Genomic DNA, 26,874 nt, shown 5'->3' on the forward strand with positions numbered 1-26,874 from the left:
TTCTGATGATTTGTTTCTATCTTTAACTTTATTGCTTAAAATTATGAAGTAGAATGCTGATCCCTTAGACATTGCTTCGTGAATGGTTCAGGAAGTTTAGAGATCCCTGTGTCTGAACTATCCCCTTCCGCTGCACGTTGCTGATGCTGACCAAACAGATGTCCAACTGATGAAGATAATCATAGCTTGCTGGTCCATATAAGGAGAGGTATAACAAATGCTATTACTCTTGTTGGAAGTTTGTTCTTTATTCCTAGGTACCAACCACTCTTTTGTTAAAGCCATAGCTAGATGCTTTTCCAAATTAACATTGACTCAGTTGTTTTGCATGAAGTCCAAACACGCCATTTTAATCAGAAGGTTAGTTATGGAGTGCCAGAGAATGCTAACACATTATTGTTAAAAAGTTGATTTTGCTCATTTGCTGAACCTAGATGTATGCTATTTGTATTGTGCAGCTATTCTTGCTATTGATTTGTAATGTGACTCTCAAATGTTTAGTGGTCAATGCTTTAGCTAAATTGAGATTCTTTAGAAGATTTGGTCAGCAGGTGTTGTTATGTACATTTACCATTTGGTTTTGAGATTAATTTATGTGATATTAGCTCTGTTAATACAGGTAAATAAACATTCTAACTTTAAAATAAGGGTTTGGTTATTCGCGACCAGATGGGTAATGGTGTGTGAAGATTACTGACTCATCCTCAGCACAGTACAGTGTATAAGGGCAGCAGGTCCCTGCCTGGGTCCGGGGGGGGTGCACCTACAGGTACTTTGCAGGGGGACCACCTTAATTTTCGTTACACCAGTGCAAGGGATGCATTCAGCCTGGGGTACAAGGGCAGCAATGAGAGTGACGAAACAGAGTGAGCGTGTTTTTGAGAAATATCAAAGAAACAAAGTGAATGAAAGTACATGGAAATGTAAGGGATTTGTGGTTTGGAAAATATGGCAAAAACGGGGGATGACAATGAGGATCTACATCAAGCTTTTATTGACCCGGGTGGATCACATTAAACATTGTACTTTCAATGTTATGCTTGAATGCATTTTAAGTTTGTAATTCTCTGGTTATATCATTAGGAAAACGTAGTAAAATAATTCTAAAAAAAGATGGCGACATCGGTTGTGTTTCATAAAAGCATGAAATTAAACTAAAGTGTAACTGCACAATGCATGGCGCACACGCAAAATCTAAGTAATCAAGGGCCAGATGTAGCAAAAAGCCAATTTGCGACTTGCAAATTGCGAGTCCCTGAGACTCGCAATTTGCAACTCGCAAATTGCTATGCAGAACGGTGTCTCAGACACCGTCTGCGAGTCGCTATGGGGTCGCAATGACCCACCTCATTAATATTAATGAGGTGGGTCGCAAATTGCGGCCCCATAGCGAGTCTAGGCACTCGCAAACATGGAGGCCTGCTGTAGTCAGCATACCTCCATGTTCGTGACTGCTTTTGAACAAAGCAGTTTTTTATTTTTTAAGTGTAGCCCGTTTTCCTTAAAGGAAAACGAGCTGCACTTAAAAAAAAAAACGAAACCTTTAGTTTCGGTATTTTTTCAGGGCAGGTAGTGGTCCCTTGGACCACTACCTGCCCTGAAAAAATAGTTTTGGGTCCATTCACAAAGTGGAAGGGGTCCCATGGGGACCCCTTCCAATTTGCGAGTGGGTTACCATCCACTTGAAGTGGATGGTAACTGCGACACCTTTTGCGACCGCATTTGCGGTCGCAAATGGTATTGCATACCACTCCGAATCGCAAATAGGAAGGTAACACCCCTTCTTATTTGCGATTCTGAAATGCATATTGCGAGTCGGTCCCGACTCGCAATATGCATTTCTGCATTGGAAACTGGAATTTGCGACTCGCAAAAGGCATTGTTTGCCGTTTGTGACTCGCAAATAGTTTCCTGCATCTGGCCCCAAGTGCACAATATGTATCATTGAGAAAGATACTAAATAAGCACAATTGTCAGAAAACCTTGATGTACATTACAAGTGTAAGTAATCAGAATGAAGGAATGAGAGCTGGTATTATTTTCCTAAACCTTCAGTCTGAATATGCCAACAACTGCCACACACACCAATTTCATTTATTGTCTACTAAGTGTAAATTATCTCTGGACAAGTCACTTTCTGTAACAAACATCTTTTAGTGCTGTTTACTGCAGAACGCAATGTAAAACAGAGCAAATGCACTAATTGAAATTAACATTCTATGTTATGCCGTTTTCCTTTTGATGGGTGTACATAGCACATTTCTATTATTTGTATTGTCTGGTAGAACGTTTGAAAGTGGGCGCCCTCTCTAAATGCTTCTGTAGTTTCTCATCAATTGCAGTTAAGGTGGAGCTGAGTAAGGCTCGGTCTGCTCAATGTATTGTTTGGTGAAAATGTCATGGGTTTAAGTATGCGTGTTTCATGAGACTTTTAACACGTAAAACAGCATGTTTACAGGGTTTATGATTAACCAAAGGTAAGTGATGTGAAAGGTGCTTACCATTTTCATTAGCTTCCCCAACACCACAGGAGACGCCTGTGTGACTTTCAAAACCTATTTTGACATGGTGGGTACTCCTTATTTTAATTTTATACATTTTATGATGTTTATGGAGTAAAACGCGTTTCCATTTCTTATTTACTAAAGATTACTGGCTCCATATTCTCTGTGGTCACCAGCTGAGTTCATTTTTTGTTCTCGAGATCAAGAACCTTATTTACCTCCTACATTGTTTGCACTTTGAAAAAATATTATATACGTAATGTTTGCTCAGACTTACGTTTTATTTGCTTTATTACCCAAATTAATTTCTAATTTCCTTCCTGTCAAAAGTGCAGGTCACCTCACTGTGATACATGGAATAGTTGAGTTATAACTTTTTTCCTCACCTACATTTCTGTCAGTTTTATGGGCAAGGCACACACACACGCTATTATTTAAACTGACCTTCAGGGGTGATTAATAAGTAGTGATCAATAGTGGTAATCAGTTATATTATGAATACGCTTGCTGCTGTTAGAGCTTTTCACAGTAAAGTACCTCACTATTTCTCTTCACTTGTGTTAAAACTAACCAACGTAAAGACAGAAGATGCTTCTGACTACATTTTGTATGCAGCAGAATTGCTGTGCTAGGCAGTGGTGGATTGCGAATTTGAAAATGTTGGGTGCTCCAATAGTTTCCTCACATTTGAGGGAGCAAAGCTTGACTTTTTTAGAAGCTTTGGTGGATTCTCCCCTCGAGAAAATGTAGAAAAACATGAGCTCGGCTATTGCATCTTGAAGCACAATTATCACATAAATTTGCTAAAAAGCCATTGACTACAAAAGGGTGTCCATGAAATACTCAAATCATTTCATTGTATAACAACCTTACATTCTACTGGAGCTGACCTCATTTTTTTTCACAATTTGCCGCAGGTGTCCCCCAGTTGTCAAGAATTACCTCCAATGTGCCAGGGCCAGGACTATGTCATGGGTGTGACCTTGTGCCAAGAATTAGCTACAATATACTAGTGTCGGAACTTTATGATTGATGCAACCCACATAACAAAATACCTCCAGTATTTCAAGGTGTGCATGATTGCCAGTATCCCATATGCCAATGTTGACCTCCCTTTCACCAAGAATTATCTCCAGTTTGTCAGTGCTGGAAAATTGGCATTAGTGCCCTCCGTATACCAAGAATTGCTGCCAATATGCCAGAGCCAGCATTTTGCCATGGGCGCCTCTATAAGCCAAACATTAATCCAAGTACGCCAAGCCCAGCAGCAGGCTCCCCAAAAAAACGCAAACACTTAGGCCCATATTCATACTTTTTTAGCACTGTATTTGCGTCATTTCTGGACGCTAAAGCGACACAAACTTGCAAAATACGATTGTATTTTGTATGTTTGCGGCATTTTGCGTCAAAAAGCGGCTCACCTGCTCCCAGTCATTCTCATACTCATTTTTCCTCTCACATTCTTTATCACACTCACTCTACCTCACACTAATAATCCATCACACTTTTTCATCACACTCATTCGCTCACACTCTCACCCACATATATTCACTCAATCACATTCACTCACTCATTTAGTTACTCTTTCACATACTCACTAATATTCAATCACTCACTAACACTTAGTCACTCTCTTTTAATCATTGTCGTCCATTCTGAATCACTCTCACTCACTCACGCACTCGTCCCCACATACTGTTACTCACTCACACTCATTCAAGCCAACTCACTGTCACTCATTTTTTCTCTCTCTCACATACACACTTCCTTCTGTACAGCGTACCCCAAAGAACAACATGCATGTATAAGAATCAAGCAAGCAAGAATCACACTCAATGTGTCAAGTCAATTAATTGCACGCTCTGCGGCATGTTATTACACTAGTGGTTGGTGGCTGGTTTTGGGGGAGGACGGAAGGTCTTAGTCACCTGTGGGAGATTGCACCTATAATATCCTACTGTATATTCTCTCTGTATCTCTTCAAGACACATTGAGTGTGACTCTTGATTGCTTGATTCTTATTCATGCATGTTGCTTTTTGTGGTACGCTGTACCGTCACTCTTGTTACTGCTTTTTTTACATCACTTTGTGGGTTCACAGTTTGAGTTTTTTTACATTAATGTTACTTTGGATTACTATGAGAACTAGATTCCCTGTTTTTTTGTATATAGTCTTGATCATACGTCTTTTCTTGTACATCCAACTTACAGCCTTGAGAAGTCATATTGACGAAAAACGTGTCGGCTGTTGTATCATTGGACTGGCTGTTTTCCCATTGAGTCGACTTTGCTTTGGATGAATAACATTTCTATTACGTTGATGTTGAATTTTAATTGACTCAGCACATCAAGGAATGGACTACCAGGGTTAATGTGGTGTGCCTTGGTAAACCAAGGAATGGATTGATATGTGTTGATTGATTTACAGTTGACACAATTGCACCCAATGTGGTTGGGTGTTGTACCAGTTTGGCACCCTTGGCAGTACTATCTGTGATCAATGGACATTGGACTTTTTACTTAAGGTACACACAGGAGGTGAGAACCAAGAGCATAGCCACTTTGTGTTTGTATCATAATAAATCCAAACTTTGCATGCAAGGCCAAAAAAAGTTGGAAAATGACAGGAATATCGGATACAAGCCAGGAGTGTAACGGACTAAAGTGAAATGGTCGCGTTGCCTTATAATGTTCGTCAATCTCCTCTCGCCAGGAGTGAGAAGTTGTGTGAATGCTGTAGTATGCCTAGGTTAGAATGTTTTAAGTCTTTAGAATAATGTATTTTACACATGTATTAAATAATATGCTATAAATAGAGGGCAAAATTGGAAATTAACTGAAGGATTGAAGAAATACCCACAGAATAAATCTGGCTTGATCATTTATATAATATACAGTAATAAACAGATAAAAAAGATACACGTTATTGCCCCCCCCCCCTTCCTTGAGTAAGACTGAATCCACATATGACTGGCATCAATTTTCTGAAATAAGTTTTGAAATGAGTGCCTAGGTACCTTGTATAATGAAATGCCTACCCACTAAGAAGCACTACTCGTAACCCATCACCAGCACTGATCCCTCTCTTAGTTGATCGCAAGATAGCAACATATAATATAGTATCTTTAAAAAGATCCTATTGGATCTGTAAGTGGCAATACACTATTGACCACATCAGCTTTAAAGTCTACCTCAAGAGATTACTATATTTGGTACTGCTCTCGGATACTTTCAGTTTTTACCATACAGCTATCAAGTACTCTTACTTCCCCTACGCATTACTTTTTTCTATTGCAGAGTCCTCTCTACTTTTGCTAATCTGGGGTTTTCTTAACAGCGCTGGGCAGATTAATTCAGTATGCAGGTATTTAGCTCTACTTTTAAGCTGATAACATATATTCTCCTTGACCTAGGGGGATGTGGGTTTATCAGTTGTGACTTTTTTATCCTGCCTCACTACTGTGAGTGAATTGTTGGAGGGCAAAAAGGTTAAAAGAAATTAACTACAAATAAGGATGTGCTTGTGTCCTGTCCTTTTACAGAAAGTGAACTATTTGGGTTTTATTATAAGTGAATTATGCATTCAGAATAACTCAATATGGTGACCCATGCACCTTTTCTCCATGCAAGGATGTTTTGTGATATTATGTCCCGGTTGACTCTGGTTGTTTATAATATGGCAGTCTCTTCGATTGTAGTCTCAAGACTCAATTGCACAGATACATTTTAATTAGATTCCACAAAGAGTCCATTGGCCAGCTTCAAAACAATCTAAAATGTTCCCTATTTTCAGATGCTGTTCCAAATTATCATGTCTCCATCTTGTTGAAATCTTTTTATTGGCTCACTACAGTTGCTAACGCTAGCTCCACCCCACGGTACTGTGCTAATATGTTTGAAGCCCTCATTTGCTTGAAAAATGTAAGCCTTATCATTCTATCGGAGAAGTTTAGACAGGCCCACCATACCTACTAATAGTCCTGCACTACCAGTTTGAAAGAATCAGCAAGAGATTTCTCTGTGCTGGATCTACCATTATGAATTCGTTTTCAGATTAACAACATAAAACTGTACTCATTCCACTTCATAACATGTAAAGCCCACTCAATTCTCATGCTGAAGCAGTGATGTAAAGAAACTTGAAGGGGCCTCCCTGCAAAGTACATAGAATGCTCCCCTCCTAAACCGCTGCCCCCTGGACCCAGTAAGGAGCTCTCAGTGCCAGCTGTGCTGAGGGGCCCTTGGAGGTCGCCCACCCCCCCACACCACAGGGGCAGAGGGCCTAATGTTCTTCCAATGTGTTGAAGCACCAGGAAACCTTTGGTAACTGTGCTTTTTAGAAATAACGCGTGCACAACATAATTTATAATGTAAGAGAAAGTCCTCTTGTGGAAGCTCCCCTTCACTTCAGGGGTAGAAGCTCTTTGCAAACATAAAGTTTCTTTCTTCCAATGGAAAAGAAGCATAAGTAGATCAAAGAGCATTCAGAGCAAGTGACCCACAGCTCTAGCAAGATTCTGTAACCATTATCAATTGTATTTAAAGCCACTAAGCTATCCATGTCACTACACTTAGGGCCTGATTCTAACTTTGGAGGACGGTGTTAAACCGTCCCAAAAGTGGCGGATATACCACCTACCGTATTACGAGTCCATTATATCCTATGGAACTCGTAATACGGTAGGTGGTATATCCGCCACTTTTGGGACGGTTTAACACCGTCCTCCAAAGTTAGAATCAGGCCCTAAATCTTTACCAGGCTTGTTTATCTAAATACAAAGACAAGAGTCTTCCCTTTAAAAATTCATGGAAAACTTCCTGGAAAACACAATGGGGGTCATTCTGACCCTGGCGGCCGGTGGCCGCCAGGGCCACCGACCACGGGAGCACCGCCAACAGGCTGGCGGTGCTCCAACGAGCATTCTGACCGCGGCGGTTCAGCCGCGGTCAGAAGCGGAAAGTCAGCGGTCTCCCGCTGACTTTCCGCTGCTCGTTTGAATCCTCCATGGCTGCGGAGCGCGCTCCGCAGCCATGAGGATTCTGACCCCCCCTACCGCCATCCTGTTCATGGCGGGAAAGCCGCCATGAACAGGATGGCGGTAGGGGGGGTCGCGGGGCCCCTGGGGGCCCCTGCCGTGCCCATGCCAATGGCATGGGCACGGCAGGGGCCCCCGTAAGAGGGCCCCGCAAAGTATTTCAGTGTCTGCCTTGCAGACACTGAAATACGCGACGGGTGCCACTGCACCCGTCGCACCTTCCCACTCCGCCGGCTCGATTACGAGCCGGCATCCTCGTGGGAAGGGAGTTTTTCCCTGGGCTGGCGGGCGGTCTTTTGGAGACCGCCTGCCAGCCCAGGGAAAAACTCATAATACCCTCCGCGGTCTTCTGACCGCGGAGCGGTATAATGGGGGCGGAATTCTGGCGGGCGGCCTCCGCCGCCCGCCAGAATCAGAATCACCCCCAATGACTGGACATTCATTTAAGGAACGCCTTTTAACCAATGCACCTTTAGCATCTGTGTCCCCAGGTACACGACTGATCACGTACCTTCATGGTACTGGCTGCAAGCATTGATTTGTCTAACAGAGGGGACCATCCAGTGAAAGCAATGCTCCATCTCCTTATACTTCTCAATGTAATCCCTGAGAAGCCCAATAAACTCAAAAGTTAATTGGAATAGAATACAATACATATAATGTGATGCAGATCAGTCCTAAACTATTTAAAAATGAAGCTTAATGCTGGTGAGTGTTGGGCAGTTTTATTTTATTCCATAAGGCCAGGCCCAAGTCGAAAATCTAGCTCTCTCTCTCTCTCTCTCTCTCTCTCTCTCTTTCTCTCTCTCTCTCTTTCTCTCTCTCTCTCTCTCTCTCTCTCTCTCTCTCTCCTAGTATTTGGTGCACCAACATTTATTTCACCGGCAGCGAGCTTCACAAATTAAGCCCTGAAGTGATACCTTGAGGAAAAATTTAAAATCAGACAATATAAATATATTCCTTGAAGCCTTTGACGTAGGACCACCAGAACAACGTTGATCCTGAAAAATGAAACTAAAGTAAAAATGCATACTAACAAACGTTTTAACAACGTAATGTAATTCAAATAACATTTGCCAGAGTTTCATCCTTTTTATACTGGGTCAATGATAGAAACAGTAATACTATTGCAAGTTACTAAGACCATACCATAACATTATAACATTATAACATGAACTAAAATGTACACGCAAATATATGTCCTTCTCACCTGTTCCAAGGAACAAGACATGGTATCGCCCATCAGCTGCATTCACCCTGTCCACAGCTATCTTTGTATATGTGTAATCTGTGCCAATTCTGATAATCAAAGGCCTTTTATTTATCGGGTAGATGGAATTGAACATCAAGGGGTGATTTCTAATAAAGGTGACCACATCATCCGGGAACTCCTTCGTTGTCTTTATGTTGGGTGTAAAGGCTCCTCCGGGGCACTGCAGAGAAACATTCAGGCAGAGTAAAACTCACTGGTGAGATATCTGTGGCGCAGTTTGGTACTTTCAGGGCAGTCAAAGTCACACAAAATGTCGGCATTCCACACGTACAGTTATTTCTCAGAATTGTTGTCTTTGTCTTAATATACACCACATAAGCCACCAAGAAAGAGCTGATGTCTAGATGTGTTAAAGGTTTCCACAAACACATTATTTGTGCACTTGGTCCTTTTCTGGATCTAACATCTCATCCAAGTAGCAAATGGAGCCCCATATTACGTTGCCTCTCCTTAAAGGGCAGACTCAGTGGCATAGGCCATTATACACCATTCAGTGCTTTATCATTACATATTTTTAAATGTTTCTACAGGTTTAATCACTATAAAGTAATTATTTTATAATTACTCTGTAAAACTGCCATTTTGTGTGCCTATCTTTTTCTGCCATCACAATTATGCAATTGTATGCCTGAAATGACAGGACCAGAGCTCAATATTTTGACAGGATGCATGGAGTCTACGGCTTTTCAGAAGGATGAGGACCACATTAGAAGTTGAAAATCCAAAAGTTCAAAAAGCAAAATATTAGGGGGACGCCTTATACAACCAAACTTCCTCACAGTCTGAAAGAAGGAGCCCCAGTGAGTATTGAAAAGGAGTGGTGAGAGATATCCCACTTTGTGGGACTCTAGACCTGATCGGTTGAGAATCTGACAGGAACAGGTCTAGACTGAATTGTTGCAAGCACCAGAATAGACCCAGTGAGAGACAATTTGCTAAGAGAATGTTAAATATACAAATGTCCTCTCAATGAAAGCAATATCAGCAAGTCAGTCAATCAAAACACTGGCAGATCAGAATACTCCTAAGTGGAACAAACATTTGGACAAGGAGGAAAGCCATCATATTGAGGAGTGACAACTGAGATAGACAACAAAGCCATGTTTTCTGAACACTGTTCCAATGCTGTTAGGCCCAGGGCTACTTTCTTTGTTGCAGGGGCATTTTTTGATTAGCACTGGTTATGCCGGTTTTGAAAAGTTATGTCTTAACCAAATGCATTCAGTTTTAATGTATTAACCTGAACATCCTTCAGTTGATTTCATGACTGTTTGCATTGTGTTGCATGTTAACTGTCCCACCAGGGAACTTCGGAATAGAAGTCGTGTGCTCAATCTAGTACGGAAAAGAACGTCTTAGTTCCACTAAAATCCATTGTTTTTTCTTTGTGAATATTGACACTGGAATAAGGCTGGAGATCAGGTCCAGGAACTGGCTGATGATCTGGCTTCTAAACTTCATCCAGGACACCATGTGGAACCGACTCACAAGTATGCTGCAAAGCATCATTTTGTATCTATGAAATGAAGTTTTCCCCCAACAAATCCCTTATTTCATTCTGTCGTGGTCATCATTTATCTCACGAGTCAGCAGTTTAAAGTCTGCTTAAGTAACAAATGCTTAGCGGCCAGTTAAATCCTGCCATCACTTACATGTTTGCTATTAGCAGAGGACCTCGGCATGCCTTTCTTATTCAACTACCATAAGCTCTCTGTTTCCATAGTAAACACTGAAAGTATACATCTACCTGACAGTGTGCTGCTGTCTCATCCCCGCCGTCCCCTCGAAAAGCGCTCGTGTCCCTGCTCTGCTCCCTGCAGAGCCTGCAAGGCTTGCTGCAAATTAGTATTCAACCAGGAGAGGTTTTTATAGTGTAAATCATCCTATTTAAACAACCTGAAAAGAATGCCTTCCAGCAACGTTTCTACTAAAGGCAAAGGAGATAAATCGAAAAGCAAGAATAAACTCTCGAAGGGCACCAGTAGATATATTTACAGATCCAGTTTCCCCAAGGCCTCGATCCATAAATATTCACAGGAGTTCAAAACCACAGAAACACTGAGCAAGCAGGGGGAACAAAAATAAAGATACCTCTTTTCTGCCAAGCTGACTTCTGCTAGCTCTTTCCCAATATTAAACGAGAACAAATAATTACTTAGCAGCCAGAGCCTCTGAAATATGCTTCAGCTTCGAAAGTAGTGAGATTTCACACTCAAGAGCAAGGCTCATCCTACCGATGCATGCGTCCGTTCACCTCAATGCTTTTCCAATCAATATTTTAGAAACCTCTGCCTGAATATATTCCCACTCATTATCTGAGGCTGTCGTGTGTCTCACAAGGTTGGCACTTCGATAAGGTAATTAGGTCCCACTAAGAGCCTCATAAGGAGCTCCGTGGGTATATGTGTGTGGATACCAGCAGTCCCAGGTTCATTTAGGCACAATTTTCTCCTTCCTGGGGGAAACATGCGCCCAAAATAACACACATTTACCACCTGCGCGCAGCAAGTGGTACACATGTGGAGCCCTTTGTCTCGATTGTGGTGTGGGGGACAAGAGCAGCAGATAGGCATACTGGATTTTATTGGGTTGGGGGAGCTGTTTTTGCTCCCCTATGCTGCAGTATGGATTATCCGGACCCGGTAAAATGTTTCAAAGTCAGAATCCAGTGTCTCTGAGCCCGCAAATATCAGATCAGGTGTTTGTGGACCTGATAATTCTGGTCCCAGAGACCAAGGAAACTCTCAGTCGGGGTGAGATACTGCTACTGACAATCCAGGGGCACCACCGGCAACACACATGGCAGGCCTCACTGGTGGTGCAAATTACAGAAAACGGCTAGAAAATGTCTTTTCAGTGTATGTGGGACATTCAAATGGAAATGTTCTGTTTGTTTACAGTGCTAAAAATGTGGGCACCAATCATGTGTCTTACATAGTTTAGAAAGGTACCTTGAAATATTTCAGTTATGTGTTAGTTGGTTTGTGGGCAATTCCATACTATGGGCCTGATTACAACTTTGGAGGAGGTGTTAATCCGTCCCAAATGTGACGGATATACCACCAGCCGTATTACGAGTTCCATAGGATATAATAGACTCGTAATACGGCTGGTGGTATATCCGTCACTTTACCGTCACTTTTGGGACGGATTAACACCTCCTCCAAAGTTGTAATCAGGCCCTATGTATGCCTAAAGAAAAGACTCAGATTCTTACTTGCAGAATATACTTCATTGTTTCTAACTAATATATATTTATTCATCACTGATCAACTTTAATTCGTTAACAATCATGATCTTTAATCTGTATCTATCCCCAATTAAAAGGTGTTCATTTTTCATAGGGAGCTAATCCTGTCTGACTATCAAACCCAAATAAAGCTTCTTCCTGTTTCACTTCCAGGAATGAAGTACCCTTCCAGACACCATGCCACTCACTCTGCCTCTCTCTCTCTTTCAGTCGCTCATCACTCCCGTTCTATGTCTCTATCTATCAAAATAACCGACATGAATTCCAGATCTAACAGGAGTGATGTACATTTCCAATTTACTCAATATTCACAACCAACTATACACAATAGTATTATGTCCGTTAGCAGTACACTTGAGAAAAGGAAAGGGACAAGAGGAAGTAACAGAGACACTGGATACCACCACTCTAACTCATTACACTGCTGAGCTTTGGTGTCTACCCCGAGGGTGCTGATGTCTGGTGGTTCATAGTGAATAGCTGAAGACATTTCAATACATGACCTCTATCCCAACTGATGCAAATTAAATGCTTCCAGAGTATCTCTATGTCTAAGACTTTGGGATATTCACGAAACTTTAGAATTCTTGAACTGAAAAACCAATGTACTCTTCACAAACCATATACTTAGGTCTTGTCAAAATCACACTTTCTTTTCGGATATGAACACAATAGTTACTTTTGTTTGAATTCATGATCTCTGGTTCTACTAAGCAGTTCTATTTCTTTCTTAAGCTATAATATAAACATTCACCAAGATTATATACTTCATACTGATATGAATATATGGTCTTTTCACTAAGCAAACACCACTACCTTAAATACAAGATACACTGTGAACAAAGTAACAGTATTTAAAGTGATGAGGATCCTTCCCATTCCTCACCCACCTCAATATCCAAAGTGCAACAAAAATAGTTTCTACAACTTTGTGTTTTTTTCTAAAATGCTCTTTCACCAACGAAATTCAGTTTCAAAGTACTATTAATCACTTAGATTACGTGTCTCTATTCAACTTCAATTCCAGTACTTGGTACAAGGTTTTCATAAGGTCTGGCTATAAGGTCCTGGTTGCAGCGACAAAGTATGTGGACTGTCTAGCATGGAATTCCTGAACCACAAAGAAATTAATATTTGATAACTTAAAAATGTCCACCTCTGTTTTCGAACAATTTGAGATTTAACTGGATTTTGGGAAGTATAAGTTTGCACTCAGGTACCTCTTTGCAGTGTGTCCTCCAGAAATGGGAAGCCTTAGCCAAGTAGCAATGATGTTCTGGGAGCAGTGAAAGCCTTTCTTATACTGGAGTGAAGATAGTGCTAATGAGTTCACAGTATTGTGATGAGCCCAGGAAAGGGCCTTTATGCCACAGACCAGGTTATTCTGTTTCTCTTGTTCGGTCCCTCTCTCTCATTTTCTTTAAGAAACCTTGGTAAGCATACTTCTTCAAATCCCATAGGGCTTCTTGAATACTCTTTTTTGTTCTGTCCCTATGATTCAACTTACTGTTTTTTGTCTACTGTTGTATAACAACATTCTTTTGCAGCATGGTTGGTAATTAAGAAAACTATCTGTCCGTCTATCTATCTATCTATCTATCTATCTATCTATCTATCTATCTATCTATCTATCTATCTATCTATCTATCTGTCTATCACCTAACAATCTATCTAAACATCTGCATAAAGAAATTATGATATCTTATATAGTCTCTTAACATGCTACCCGGCAACCACTTTCAAAAAGCAATTACATACATTGATGTCAACTATCAGCTTAGAGGATCTCTCTCAGGTATAAATTGTCTTGAAGGACATTAGCCTAGTTCCAGAGACAGAGTTTAGAATTTGCAATTTGGCTCGAATGGGCCACTGTATGCAGAAAAGCCTGTGGTTTGTAAGGGACAACACTGACACAAAAGACATAGTTAAGGGCCAATTATTCTTGCCTGCTGCAAACATATGTGTTTCCTGACCATCTCCCATATCTTGTGTCTACTTCGGGGAAGGGAGCACTAGCTCCATAAATGCTTCTAAAAGAGTTAATATTGATCCCCACAAGTATTATGAGTTGACTACAATTACAAGAGGTTTAAACACACAGTTATCATTATGGGATATCAGCTACTATGGAAACTGATTCTTTACCTGGACAATATTATTACATTTATTTGGTTATCTCCAGGTTTTGAAATGCTGCAAAATAAATGAGTAGTTGCTGGCCTGGTACCAACTGCCACTAATCTTGCAAGTAAGCTGAACCTGAGAGCTAGAATACCTAGTCACTGGTTGACATTTTTCATGCTTGTTTGTCCCCCGGTAGAGAGATGCCTGTGATGTTTCTATGATGGTTTTTACAACAAAGAGATTTAAAAAAATAAAATATCATTGATTAATTGGCTTGTTTTATTTTTTTTATTTTTTGAGAGAGAGTTCCAGATTTATATGGTATTAAAACGTTCAATTCATAATACATCATGTTCAATGCACATGAAAGCTTCTTAGTTCAATGTTTCGCACATTAAATCATCTACAAGGCCTATCACCATCAAAATTAAGATATCACTTATTCAACACAAATTATTATTGCACATATCCCTTCAGCCTCTACTTAATCACCCCTACTACAAAACTGTCCTTTACCCCATGATAATCTTATCCAAAACCCTCCCAAAGCTTTGTGTATTTATTATAAGATCCAGATCTTAAAACGTATTTCCTCTCATGCTCCTTAATTATGCCTAATTTAGAATACCATTGCAGAAATGATGGAGCTACTTCCGTTCGCCTGTTCGGCAAAATTAAGGATCTAGCTACTAAAGCTACAATAAAGAGGTGTTTCACTTGCAGGGAGCTGATTTTGTTTTTGAATGAAACTCCAAATACTTTGAATGTCTAGCGGTTGCTCTATTCCCAACATCTCAGTGCAGCTCCTGGCAATTTCATTCCATAATGGTCTTATTTTAGAGCAGCCCCAAATGATATGCATCCAACTACCCATCTCTTCTAATGAACAGCGAAAACATATATTGGAAATTTGACAATAGACGTTGTGTGCCAAAAAGCAGGGGTTCGATATAAAAGCCATCTAGTACAAAACTGCACATGCCTGAAATTCACATCCTTTGACAAGGAAGTATTAAACTCATTGACCTTATTCCACTGAATGACTGTAAGCACAATGCCTTTTTTGACCTGCCATTTGGCTCCAGCTTTTAAAAATATGATATTAGTTTTCTGCTGCCTAAAAAAAGCAACCCAACAGCTGATAGATCTATGAGTTCTGGACTCCAATAAATCTTCTACTAAATCTAGACTCGCAATTATCCTTCTAGGGTCAATTTCTTTTTTAAAAATGTCACATTTGATTATATGACTATTCTAATACAGATTTAAAGTGCCTAATATTAACCTTGATTTCACTCCAACCCATCCAAGAGTCACTTCGCATAAAGTCCATTACTGTGCGAAAGACGTTGCTTTCCGATTTGTAAATTATATTTTTCTTGAGAAGGGGACGATCCCCAGTAAATATATTAGCCAGTCGGGTTGCCCCGTTGATAACAGGCTTATGATAATGCTTAAATAATTGAGTATTAAACTTTAGCAGCCACTTCCAAGTCTTATATCTCACTTTCTTGGGAGTTTTCGTACGCCTAAGGAAGTCAACAATCTGATAAATCTTGAAAAAAATTTAGATCAAGAAAAACAATGTCACTTAAGTTTACCTTTACATTTGAAGGGTTGTAAAATCTAAATGTAGTATGTGCAAAATGTGCAAAATAGTATTCCCTTAAATCCAGGAGGTCAAGGCCCCCTTCCCTTGTGGGGCAATACAATGTGTCCAGCGACAGTCTGGGAATTTTATTGGCCCATAAAAAAGGTGAAAACATTCCCTTAAGCTCCTTGAAAAGCTTGGTCTGCAGGTAAAGGGGAAGAGCAACAAACACGAAATTACACAGAGGAAGAATGGGTATGCGAATCAAAGCAACTCTGCATAAAATGGAAAATGGCAAATTGGTCCATTTAGAGAACAGTGTCTAGATTTTAACAATGAGGGGAGTATAATTTAAAGCATACAAATCATTATTGTACCCAGAAACAAACACTCCGAGGTAGTGCTTGGGATTAATTAGCTAGCAAAATTCAGGAAGTAAAGTACAAGCTGCACAGTTATATAGCAAAACTTGTTTTGGACTTATTCATTTTATATCCCTCAATCTTTTGATATTCTTGAAAGATTTCAAAGGCCTTTTCCTGGATTTCATTGCCAGGTTTTAGAAAAAAGCAATATCATACTGAATAGTTTAATAGGCGTCATGCACTTATCTGGGGTACCACATCTATTTTTGTGCGAATGGCTATTGCTATTGGTTCAATGAACAAGGCAAAAAGTAATTGAGACAGGGGACAACCCTGCTGCATGCCCCTGCAGACTTCGTACGAACCGACTTTGGTGGAATTCATTATTATTTGTACTGTAGCACCTCTGTATAAGTGCATTACCAGCTGTATAAATCTAATGGGAAAGCGGAATTTCCTAAGAATAATAAAAAGACTTTCCCAACAGACGAAATCAAACGCTTTTCAGTGTCTAAAACCATAATCTGGGCTTGCATTTCATTTTGTGCAAAGTAATCCAGAGCTTCAATCAAATAGTTAGTGTTAGTAAATAGTTGTCTGTCTGGCACAAAGCTGCGCTGGTCAGCTTGAATAACAGACCCCATGAGTTTACACATGCGATTAGCTAATAATTTAGCAAAAATGTTATAGTCTGCATTTAACAGACTAATAGGTCTGTATGAATTGGGATTACCCTTGTACCTACCCTTTTTAAAAAAAAGCTTACTTCTACAGCTGTGCAGAAGGACATCAGAATTTTCCCCCTTCAAAAATATAATTAGCTAATTTCAGTTTCTCAAGGTTTACACTGACGTAAATTTCTTTAAAAATTCCACCAGAAAACCCTCTTCCCTGGGAGTTTTACCGCTAGCTAATGATTTCATGGCCAGCTCTACATCTTCTAATGTAAATCTGGCTATCAAGGCCTGAGCTTGGCTTGTTTGTAACTTGAGGATGGGAAGTTTATTTAGAAAATCTCTTAATCAGGTCACATCTACCTGCTGTAGTTTATTGTAGACTTCTGTGTAGTGTCTCAGAAAATCCTTTTGGAAGTCAACTGGATCCATTATAGGAAAATAGGTCTCCTGATCCGTAAGTGAAATTATTTTATTTTGCGCAACCTGTTCCCATACCTGCCATGCCGAAAACCTGCCTGCATACTTACTTTCCTCATATACCTGCTGAACGTACGCGGAATTGGCGACATGACCTTGTGTCGAATAATACTCCTACATGCGGCTTCTTGCTAAATTAAGTACCTCCTTAATAGCGGGTGTTGGAAAGCCTGATGGTGGTGACTCTGGGTTGGAGGGTCAGGTTCAGGGGGTAAGCTCTGACCTGATGCAGGGTAGGCGTGTTCCACAGGAAGTCCTGGATTGCCAGGCAATGGTAAAGTCTGAAGGTACAGACCCTAGGCTGGAGGGTCTGGTGCAGGGGGTAAACCCTGACCTGATGGGAGGGGGGCGTTTTGCCCAATCACCCCCCGGTGTGACTTCTAGGGATGCTCTCCATTGTGGGGGATGCCGAACCCTGGGAGCAGGGGTTGGGGAGAGAGAGACTCACCCCTGATCCCAGTTCAATACGAGGGTACAGACCCTGGGTTGAAGGGCCAGGTTCAGGGTGTCCCACCTGACCTGGAGGAAAAGGCTACTGCTAACCGTAACATGTTGGATTCTGGGGGGGCACTCTTAGTGGGGTGGTGCAGGACCCCAGAAGGAAGGGGAGGGGAGGGAAGCCTCACCCCTGACCCTGCTCCAACCTGAGGGTACAGCCTGCAGGTTAGAAGACCAGTTGCAGGTTAACACCCCTGCACCGGTGGGGAAATTGTGCATGACTGCTTCCACGAGCAGCTTGACAATTCTGGACTCTAGGGGGTACTGCTCCTAGGGGGAGGGTACAGAGCCCCCAAGGGGAGGACCAGTGTCAGGTTGTCATCCCTGACCTGGTGGAAGGGAGAGTGATCGAAGGGTGGCATGCACCTGGGGCTACTGCCCCCCTACTCTCCACCTTCACAGTGGTTGGAGAGCTTTGAAAGGCTGTGGGCCTGGCTCTCATCCCTGACAGCTGTCAGTGGCCACTGTGGCTTGCTGTCCTGGTGGACAGAGTTGCCCCTGGGGGGACAGGAGTCATGCCATGGGGGTACTGTGTTGGCCATGGTGGTACTGTCTGTCCCCTGGGATACATCTGTGACCAAAGTAATGTTAGGTGCTGCACAGATGGTATCTGCAAATGAGGAGAACGGTTCCCAATGGGTTAGCTTAGTGGGCCCTGAGAGTATGGATAGAGGGATGCAACTGGAGTCCGGAAGTGTAGAACTGGAACATACCCCTGCTGTTGTGGGCCTGGGTCCCTGGTCTAACGCCCCAATCAGGGAAGTCCATCAAGGCATTGATTGGTATTCTCTGGCTTTTTGGCTAGTGGGGGTTGTGTTGGAAATGGCCCTTTTTGCAGGGTCATCCCTAAACTTTTTGCCTCCTTCCTCCTATTTTTTCTGATCTGTTTTTGTTGGCTTTAGGACTCTGGGCACTTTACCACTGCTAACCAGTGCTCAAGTGAATATGCTCTCTCTATATATTGTATTGATGATTGTTTTATCCCTGATTGGCATATTTGATTTACTAGTTAATCCCTAGTAAAGTGCACTAGAGGTGCCCAGAGTCTGTAAATCAAATGCTTGTAGTAGGCCTGCAGCACTGGTTGTGCCACCTACATGAGTAGCCCTGCAAACATGTCTTAGACCTGCCACTGCAGTGTCTGTAAATGCAGTATTGCACTGCCAATTTGACTTTGCAAGTGTACCCACTTGCCAGGCCTAAACCTTCCCTTTTTATACATGTAAGGCACCCCTAAGGTAGGCCCTAGGTAGCCCCATGGGCAGGATGCAGTGTATGTTAAAGGTTGGACATGTTCTGATGTGTGTCACTTGTCCTGCCAGTAAAATAATGCTGAATTCAGTTTTCACTGTTGCAAGGCCTATCTCTCTCATAGGTTAACATGGGGGCTGCCTTTAAATATCATTAAAGTTAAGATTTCTTTTGAGAACAGATACAGATGTGGAGTTTGAGGTCTCTGAACTCACAATTTAAAAATACATCTTTTAGTTAAGTTGTTTTTTAGATTGTAAGTTTGAAAATGCCACTTTTAGAAAGTAGGCATTTTCTGTGACTCTGCCTGTTTGTGGATTCCCTGTCTGGGTCAGTTTGACAGTTGGGCTGTTTGTGCATCTACTCTAGACAGTGACACAAAGGGTGCTGGGGTTTAGCCTGCAGATCCTGATGAGCCATCTGTGCTAGAGTGAGGGGAGGAGTGGTCACTTACACCTGAATGGGCTGTGCCTGCCCTCTCACAATGCAGTCTCCAACCCCTGGTGTGTGTCTGGGGCCTGCCTGGGCAAGGAAGGATCTTGCAAACAAAGAGTCTTCCCTTTGAAATTTGCCAACTTCAAAGGCAGAAAGCGGTATAAATATTGGACCCAAAACCCCTGAAAATTAGATCACTTCTGGAATCAAGAGGAACCTCTTCCAAAAAGAGCTGAAGAGCTGAGGAGAAGTGCAGCCCTGGCCTGTGACTGTGCTTTGTTGGGCTATCCTGCAGTTGCTGCTTCTCCCTGTGAAAGGGGACAAACACTGGACTTTGTTGTGCATTCCTGCTTGAAAGGTATCTCCAAGGGCTTGGAGTAGAGCTTGTCTCCTGTTTTGAAGCCTCAGGGACAGCAAAGGCTTCACCATCGAGTTTTGAGTCTACATGCTGTGGACTCTAGCTTGCGAGAGGGTGTCATTCCAGTCCCTGGGCTTCTGGAAGTGAATTTCTGGTGAAATCCTGTCTAACAACACCGGATGACACCGTGAGACTTCGCTAAGGATGTCACTGCATGGAAACCACAATGCCCCCTGCCCCAGAAGTGCGATGACCCCAACGACTCAGCAGACCTTGCGTCGGCGCAGCCGCTGATCCTGTCTGCTGAGATCGGAGTGTAATAAGTGCGATGTCCGTAACATCCGACGCCATCACAGCCCCTGTGGCCCTGTGACATCATCGTGACCCGTGAGGTCACCTCGCAGCATTGTGACTTCACCGGATTTCATATCTGCCAGAACCAAGGGACCGACACCTCGCAACCACCGCTCTGCAGTAAGGACCCGATGCCTCTTCGCCACGCGTCTGCTCCTCTGCCCCGTAGCACCGGAACTGACGCCGCAACAGATCCAATGATGCCTCGCTATCCCGACTCCGTCCACTGGTCTGTTTTCTACTTGCTTTACAAAGGTGCTGTACCTGGGGATCAGTACGACTCCGTAAACGGCACCAGTGCCATCACATTGTGGGAAATGACTCCATCACAATGCCGCTTAATACTAACTTGCAACATTTGTGCCTCTAGGTACAATTTTTGTGTTTTTAAGTACTAAGATCATATTTTTAATGGTGTATTGTGGATTTTTATCGTATTTAGTCTTTCTTATTTAGACAAAATATTTACTATTTTTCTAAACCTGTGTTGTGTTATTTTGTAGTGGTTCACTGTATTACTGTGTGTGTTGGTACAAATACTTTACACATTGCTTCTGAGTTAAGCCTGCCTGCTCGTGCCAAGCTACCAAGGGGGCTAGCAGGGGTTAACTGAGGGTGATTCTCCATTACCCTGACTGGAGTGAGGGTCCTTGCTTGGGCAGGGGGTAGCCTGACTGCCAACCAAAGACCCCATTTCTAATAGCGGGTGTACAAAATGGCGAGCATTAATACTTGTGAGGTTCAGTGCTGTCTCCTACTCTGCCCTCTGAGCCACCAATTGTCTGCGCTGAATTACTTCATTAGAAGTAATATGACTCCGGAGAGTTGCCTTTAATGCTACCCAAATATTCTCGACCTTAGCAGAGTTGGTATTAATTTTGAAGTATTAATTTTGAAGTAATGTGTAATTCCAGTATCTATGTCTCCACACCATTACTCATTCTCTAAATTAATTCTATTAAAAGACGACCTACCCACTACCCTCTCCACCTTAATACCTGTCACATCCTTTTCAACCATGGTGTGATCGGAGAATCCGTTCTGGGTACGCTTGTAATTTTTGTTGGTGCAGATTGCGAGAGCGAAGAAAAAAATCCAGTTTGGACGTGGAATTGCATTTGTCCTAGTGGTATGAAAACTCCTGGGCAGCCGGGTTCTCATCTCATCGGAAATCTGTGAGATTGACAGCACTAGAAAACTGAGACAAACAACTAGCCATACATGGCTTATTCTGCCTACGCATAGCTGTAGAAGAATCCAGTGCTGGATTTGATGAAAATTAAGATCTCCCCGCATAATCAACAAATCTGGTATACTGAGCAACATCTGGCACAATTCGGTTAAGGGTTTGGTATGGTTTGAAATTGGTGCATATAAGGTAGCTATAGTAAGCCGGGTTTTATTTAACATTCTACTTAATAACAGCCACCTACCTTCAGTATCGACCTGGGAGAACGTAACCTCAAATGGAAAATATCTGATAATATAAAGAGCCACCTTACTGTATGCAGCGGTCGCATTCGGCGTATAGCAAAACCCAGCCCAGGGTGTTAACATTCTATATGAATGGTGCCTCTTATCCATAAAATGTGTCTCTTGCAAACGCACAACATCTGGAGAGTGCCCTTAATCCAAGCTTCTATGGCCCTGGCTTTACTTTTTTTTATTAAGGCCATTAATGTTAAATTAGACTATTCTTATGTGATCCTTCAGGCTCCTCATTGTGGATAAGAAAGACTTATGTCTATATTGAATGTCGTGATTCAATTATTGTAAGGGCTAAATTTATTTTCTAGCTGGCCAGACGATGCAAGGTGCCTAAAGTACTAAAGTGACTACTATACATAAAGCACCATGATTGCCCTGTTATTTTAATGTGCCAGAAGTGCCAATAAAACCTAAAGTGCTTGAAATAACTGAAGTAGCTATCTTCGTGGTCACATTCATCCATCAGCATTTCATCAAATACCATTGCCCCATATTTAGAAAATAGATACATCCACTCCTTTTTGATCATGTATACCATGTGATACTTATGACGCAAATGGTGCCTGGATCACAGATGGCTCCCTTCTGTATATTAACATCATTCTGAAGCCTATCTTAACTACTGTCGATGCTAGTATCCTGTCTGAATTCAGTATCAATAAGTGACCCACCCACCCCTGCTATCCCAAGCGCAATCTGTACCTACCTGAAGGAAAAAGTGCCCACATTTCCTCCTTTCACCCCAAGAGTCCATTGGGTGCCATTTTATTGCACCGCCCCTGTGCACTTAAACAACCAGATCCCAATCTGAGAGGTTCTCGACCCAACACCCCTCCCCCCACAATCCAAATAAATCTCAATCAACCAAAGTTTCCCAATACCAGTGGTGCTCCCCAACTGTTACAGTACAAGTTTATGAATACTCCTCCCTATCTACTGTCCTTGTGGCCAAACTCTTCAAGTAACACTTGCACTTCATCTACATCATTAAATAGAAAAAAGTGTCCCCTTGCTAGAACATGAAGTTTGGACTACTAGACAATATTTGCTTGGGCCCCACTGGCTTTGAATGAGTCAATCATCTTAATAAAGTCCTTGCGCTTCTGTGCAGAGGCTGCTGATATATCAGAGAAAATTTGGAAGTGAGGCACCTGTGGCGCTGAAAGAGTTTTCTTTTTAATAGCCTTTGACAAGATGAGCTCCCTCACCCTATAATCAGCAAAGTTTAATAAAATCGTATTTGGATATTTTGCTCTGGGATTTGTTGTGTAGGAACTGTGTGTGCTCTTGTAATAGTTATATCCCCGGACAGCTCTAGAATTGCCTGCTTCAAAAGAGATTATGACCATTCCCTTTCTTGGGATCCTTCACTCCCTTCCGCTACTCCAACTGTGCGGAGAGTTGAGTGCCGATTATAGTTCTCAAGATCCTGTAGCTTGTACTCCAGGACAGTTTTACTTTTAGTCAATTGCGTGACTTCCTGCTGCATCAAGAGAACCTGATCCTCTAATGTCAAGATCCAACTCTCAGCCTCTTTCAGCCTTTGTGGGAGCAAGACCATCACTTCCTCTATCATAGAAAACCTTTCATTGATCATAGTTATCTCATGTGCCTGTACACTCTTCAGATCCCTAATCTCTGCCAGAATAGTGTCCAAAGTACTTTTTACTGATTGAGCAAATCCCTACCCAAGGTCATTCATTTACAGAGGCTGTTGACTTGGCTGGGGGCCCATTATATTTGTATCTACTGCAGACGGTGGCGACCGCCACTTCCGTTTCACTGGCATTGTGAAGTCTCTCCATTTCAACCTCACCTTCCCCACCTTGGTTGTTATTCTGGGGGTTCTGAGGAGTTAATGGGGTCTGCTTGAGGGTTCATTTGACAGGCTGCTTGAGTGTCTGCCAGAGCTGAGGGTTTTACAGGGCTGTTTCCCAAACAGCAGGTGTTGTTTAAAGCTAGAAAGGGGAGATGCAGGGGCAGCTTGCGACCCTTGAGTGAATTTGTCGTTGCTGCTAACATCGGGTCCGCACCTGAAGTATCTAATACCCCTTGTCCCCTGGCCCTTACCAATTCCTCCTGGTTCCTACTGTTATTTGAACCCCCAACATTCTCGCCACCATGGATAACAGTAATAGTGAATTTGTAATCTGCCGGGATTCACAATGCTCTTTGTTAGAACGTTTCTCTAGGTACCTTTGCATTTTAATTTGGAAGCCAAAGACAATTGCCTAGATGCTGCACCATTCGCGTTGGTGAATCTGTGGTGAGGAGTGCGCATACTGCTGACAAGGGATGACATTGAAAATTATCCTTTAGACTATATTCAAACTACACAGGTCTCCCAGATAACCAGGGAAGCTCTTACAGCGGATATAGGACAACACTTGGGGAGAAGTTTGTTGACCTTGATTACAAGATCTGCTGCAACTTGGGCCCCTTCAGAATCATTTGCCCATTTGCCAGGGGGTGAGACTTGAGCCTCCCGACTCCTCAGAGCGTTTTGCGCTCTCACCTGAGTGACCTGGAGGGAAGGAAGCAGGTCATCCTGCTCCTTGTCTTAATGTGTGGCCTCCCCCGTCCTCTACCATTTGTTTCTGCTCAGCCTCCATGCCTTCTGCAGCTTGACTCCACCCGCAGCCGCTTGCTGCCACCTGCTGTTGCTCGAAGCTCGCCTGCCTTTCTGCTGAGCTCGGAGTCGGGGTCTGCAGTTACACAAAGTGAGCCACTGCGTTTGGGTTCAGGTGCACAGCCTCAGCCCATCAGCAATCACTTCCACTTCCACTTGGCCCAGGGGGGTGTGGCTTGGGTTGGAAAGCGCTCTAGCGGTGAGATGTGTGGGGATTAATTGGCTTGTGTGTTGTGAATAATTGGTGCTCTGTGATGGAATATTGCCTTTTTTTCTGCATGGTTTCCCGTTGCCCAAATTGGGAAGCTGTTCAAACTTTGTGTGCCCGTGCCTTTTTTAGGTTTTGCTAAGGACCGTGTTACTGTCTTTTGCTAGATGTCATGTCATCAACAGATCAAAAAAAGGATATAGAAGTGTAGCTAAAAAGTATGGGGGTGATTCTGACCCCGGCGGTCACGGACCGCCGGGGCCAGGGTCTGCGGGAGCACCGCCAACAGGGTGGCAGTGCCCCGCAGGGCATTCTGACCGCGGCGGTTTGGCCGCGGTCAGATGCGGAAAACCGGCGGTCTCCCGCCGGTTTTCCGCTGCCCTGGGAATCCCCCATGGCGGCGCAGCTTGCTGCGCCGCCATGGGGGATTCTGACAGCCCATACCGCCATCCTGTTCCTGGCGGTTCTCCCGCCAGGAACAGGATGGCGGTATGGGTTGTCGTGGGGCCCCTGGGGGCCCCTGCAGTGCCCATGCCAATGGCATGGGCACTGCAGGGGCCCCCATAAGAGGGCCCCACTTTGTATTTCAGTGTCTGCATTGCAGACACTGAAATACGCGACGGGTGCCACTGCACCCGTCGCACCTTCCCACTGCGCCGGCTCAATTCTGAGCCGGCGTCCTCGTGGGAAGGGTCTTTTGCACTGGGCTGGCGGGCGGCCTTTTGGCGGTCGCCCGCCAGCCCAGTGCAAAAGCCAAAATACCCTCAGCGGTCTTTCGACCGCGGAGCGGTATTTTGGAGGGGGGAAGTCTGGCGGGCGGCCTCCGCTGCCCGCCAGACTCAGAATGACCCCCTATGTGTTAGTTCAGTCCTCTTCAACCATTGGCTCCCATGTGTTTTTCATGTTATGCCTTTGTTTGAATAAATTATCCATCAATATAATAGCGCTTTAAGGATGGTTATGTTGTGCCACTAGTGTTCCCATTAGGTTTTGGTGTTTGGATGAAGTAATTTTTTGATTAAACTACTGATCCTAGTAGCTTAGCACAACATTCTCATGTTTATCTGCCTACCAAATGTACCATACTATACCTACCTACCACATTCAATGTACTATACCAACCTGTCATACCCATCCAACATACCTATCTAACTATACCAAATTTACATATAACACCTACCTACTGTACCTAACCTATCATTCCTACCTACCCACCATATCTACTAACCATACCTGCAATGTTGAATTTCTGTACCTACCCACCATATCTAACTTCTTTTATACTATCCTTGCTTACTGTACTTAACCTTTCTTGTCTAGCATAACTAGTCTATCATAACTTTCATACATACACTGCTGACCTACAAACTCTAACCTTTCATGCCTAAGCGGCCTACCATAACTAACATATCACATCATGCTAACATATCTATCAACCATATCTACTATACCTACCTACCTCTCATACCTACCCACCATGCTTAATCTACCACATTACTGTCCCTACCTACCTATCAAACCTACCATACTTAAGTAACTTTACCTAAAGTATCATATCTACGTTAGTTAACCCAACAAATCTTCAGTACCTACCATACTATTTGTTCTGCTGTTTAAAATGTCTGCAGTGCTGCAACAAAATAAAATGGGCAAAGTCAAAAGGGAGGCAGACCTTGCAGAGCCCATTACAAGCAAGGAATGGGACAAACCATATGCGTAAGTTGAAACCTTTTTAAGCAACACCAGATTTAAGTTAATACAATTTAATTAATGACACATGACCTATTTCACATTAGTGACTGCAGAGAATCTCCTCAGACAGGCCCTCTAGTTGTCCAAAAATGCAGAATGCTTGAGGTGAATGTTTTTCATATGACATGGAATTGCTCGCAAGCTTGGATGTTCTGGTCAGTGGTTGTAACAAGGTTACAGCCAACTATGGAGGAGCTTCCTGCTCTAATTCCTAAATATTGCCTACTAGGTATCATTGTGTGGGGTGGGGGAAGATAAAAAAAAGCTGAAATGTGCAGCGTTAAGGGCAAGCCTTAAGGGCAATACGAGAAAAAAGGCATCTAGTGGTACATTGGTGTTGGCTGCAGGGTGCACTAAATGTTAGCTCGCTCAAACTCATGGAAGAGTGGGTGGTAGATGTAGAAACTCCGATGAAGTTTACTACAATAGATGACACAGATGATCTGGCCGAGTGAGCTACAATATTACAGGAATTAACTGACCACCACGACACTAGACTGCTGTGAACCCAGGATATACTGTGAGGAGAACTGCATTATCAAAGTGTGTAATGGTTGCTATATTTAAGTAAAAGATTAATACGAAGGGGGAACAACTGTTC

At 42.7% G+C, this 26,874-nt stretch overlaps 1 protein-coding gene across 2 annotated transcripts in view; it reads right to left on the reverse strand.

Moving 5' to 3' along the window:
* SEMA3C (semaphorin 3C) overlaps positions 1-26,874 on the reverse strand; it is a 480,273-nt gene that overhangs the window by 111,595 nt on the left and 341,804 nt on the right. For both annotated transcript variants that reach the window (XR_011202287.1, XM_069228681.1), the window contains exon 12: positions 8,751-8,973. Coding sequence is in view for 1 of the 2 variants with exons in the window: in XM_069228681.1 (XP_069084782.1) it covers positions 8,751-8,973 (223 nt within the window). In the remaining variant the exon portion in view is untranslated. The remainder of the gene's footprint in view (positions 1-8,750; positions 8,974-26,874) is intronic.

This window comes from Pleurodeles waltl, chromosome 4_1 (genome assembly GCF_031143425.1).
Source record: "Pleurodeles waltl isolate 20211129_DDA chromosome 4_1, aPleWal1.hap1.20221129, whole genome shotgun sequence".
NCBI classification, from domain to species: Eukaryota; Metazoa; Chordata; class Amphibia; order Caudata; family Salamandridae; genus Pleurodeles; species Pleurodeles waltl.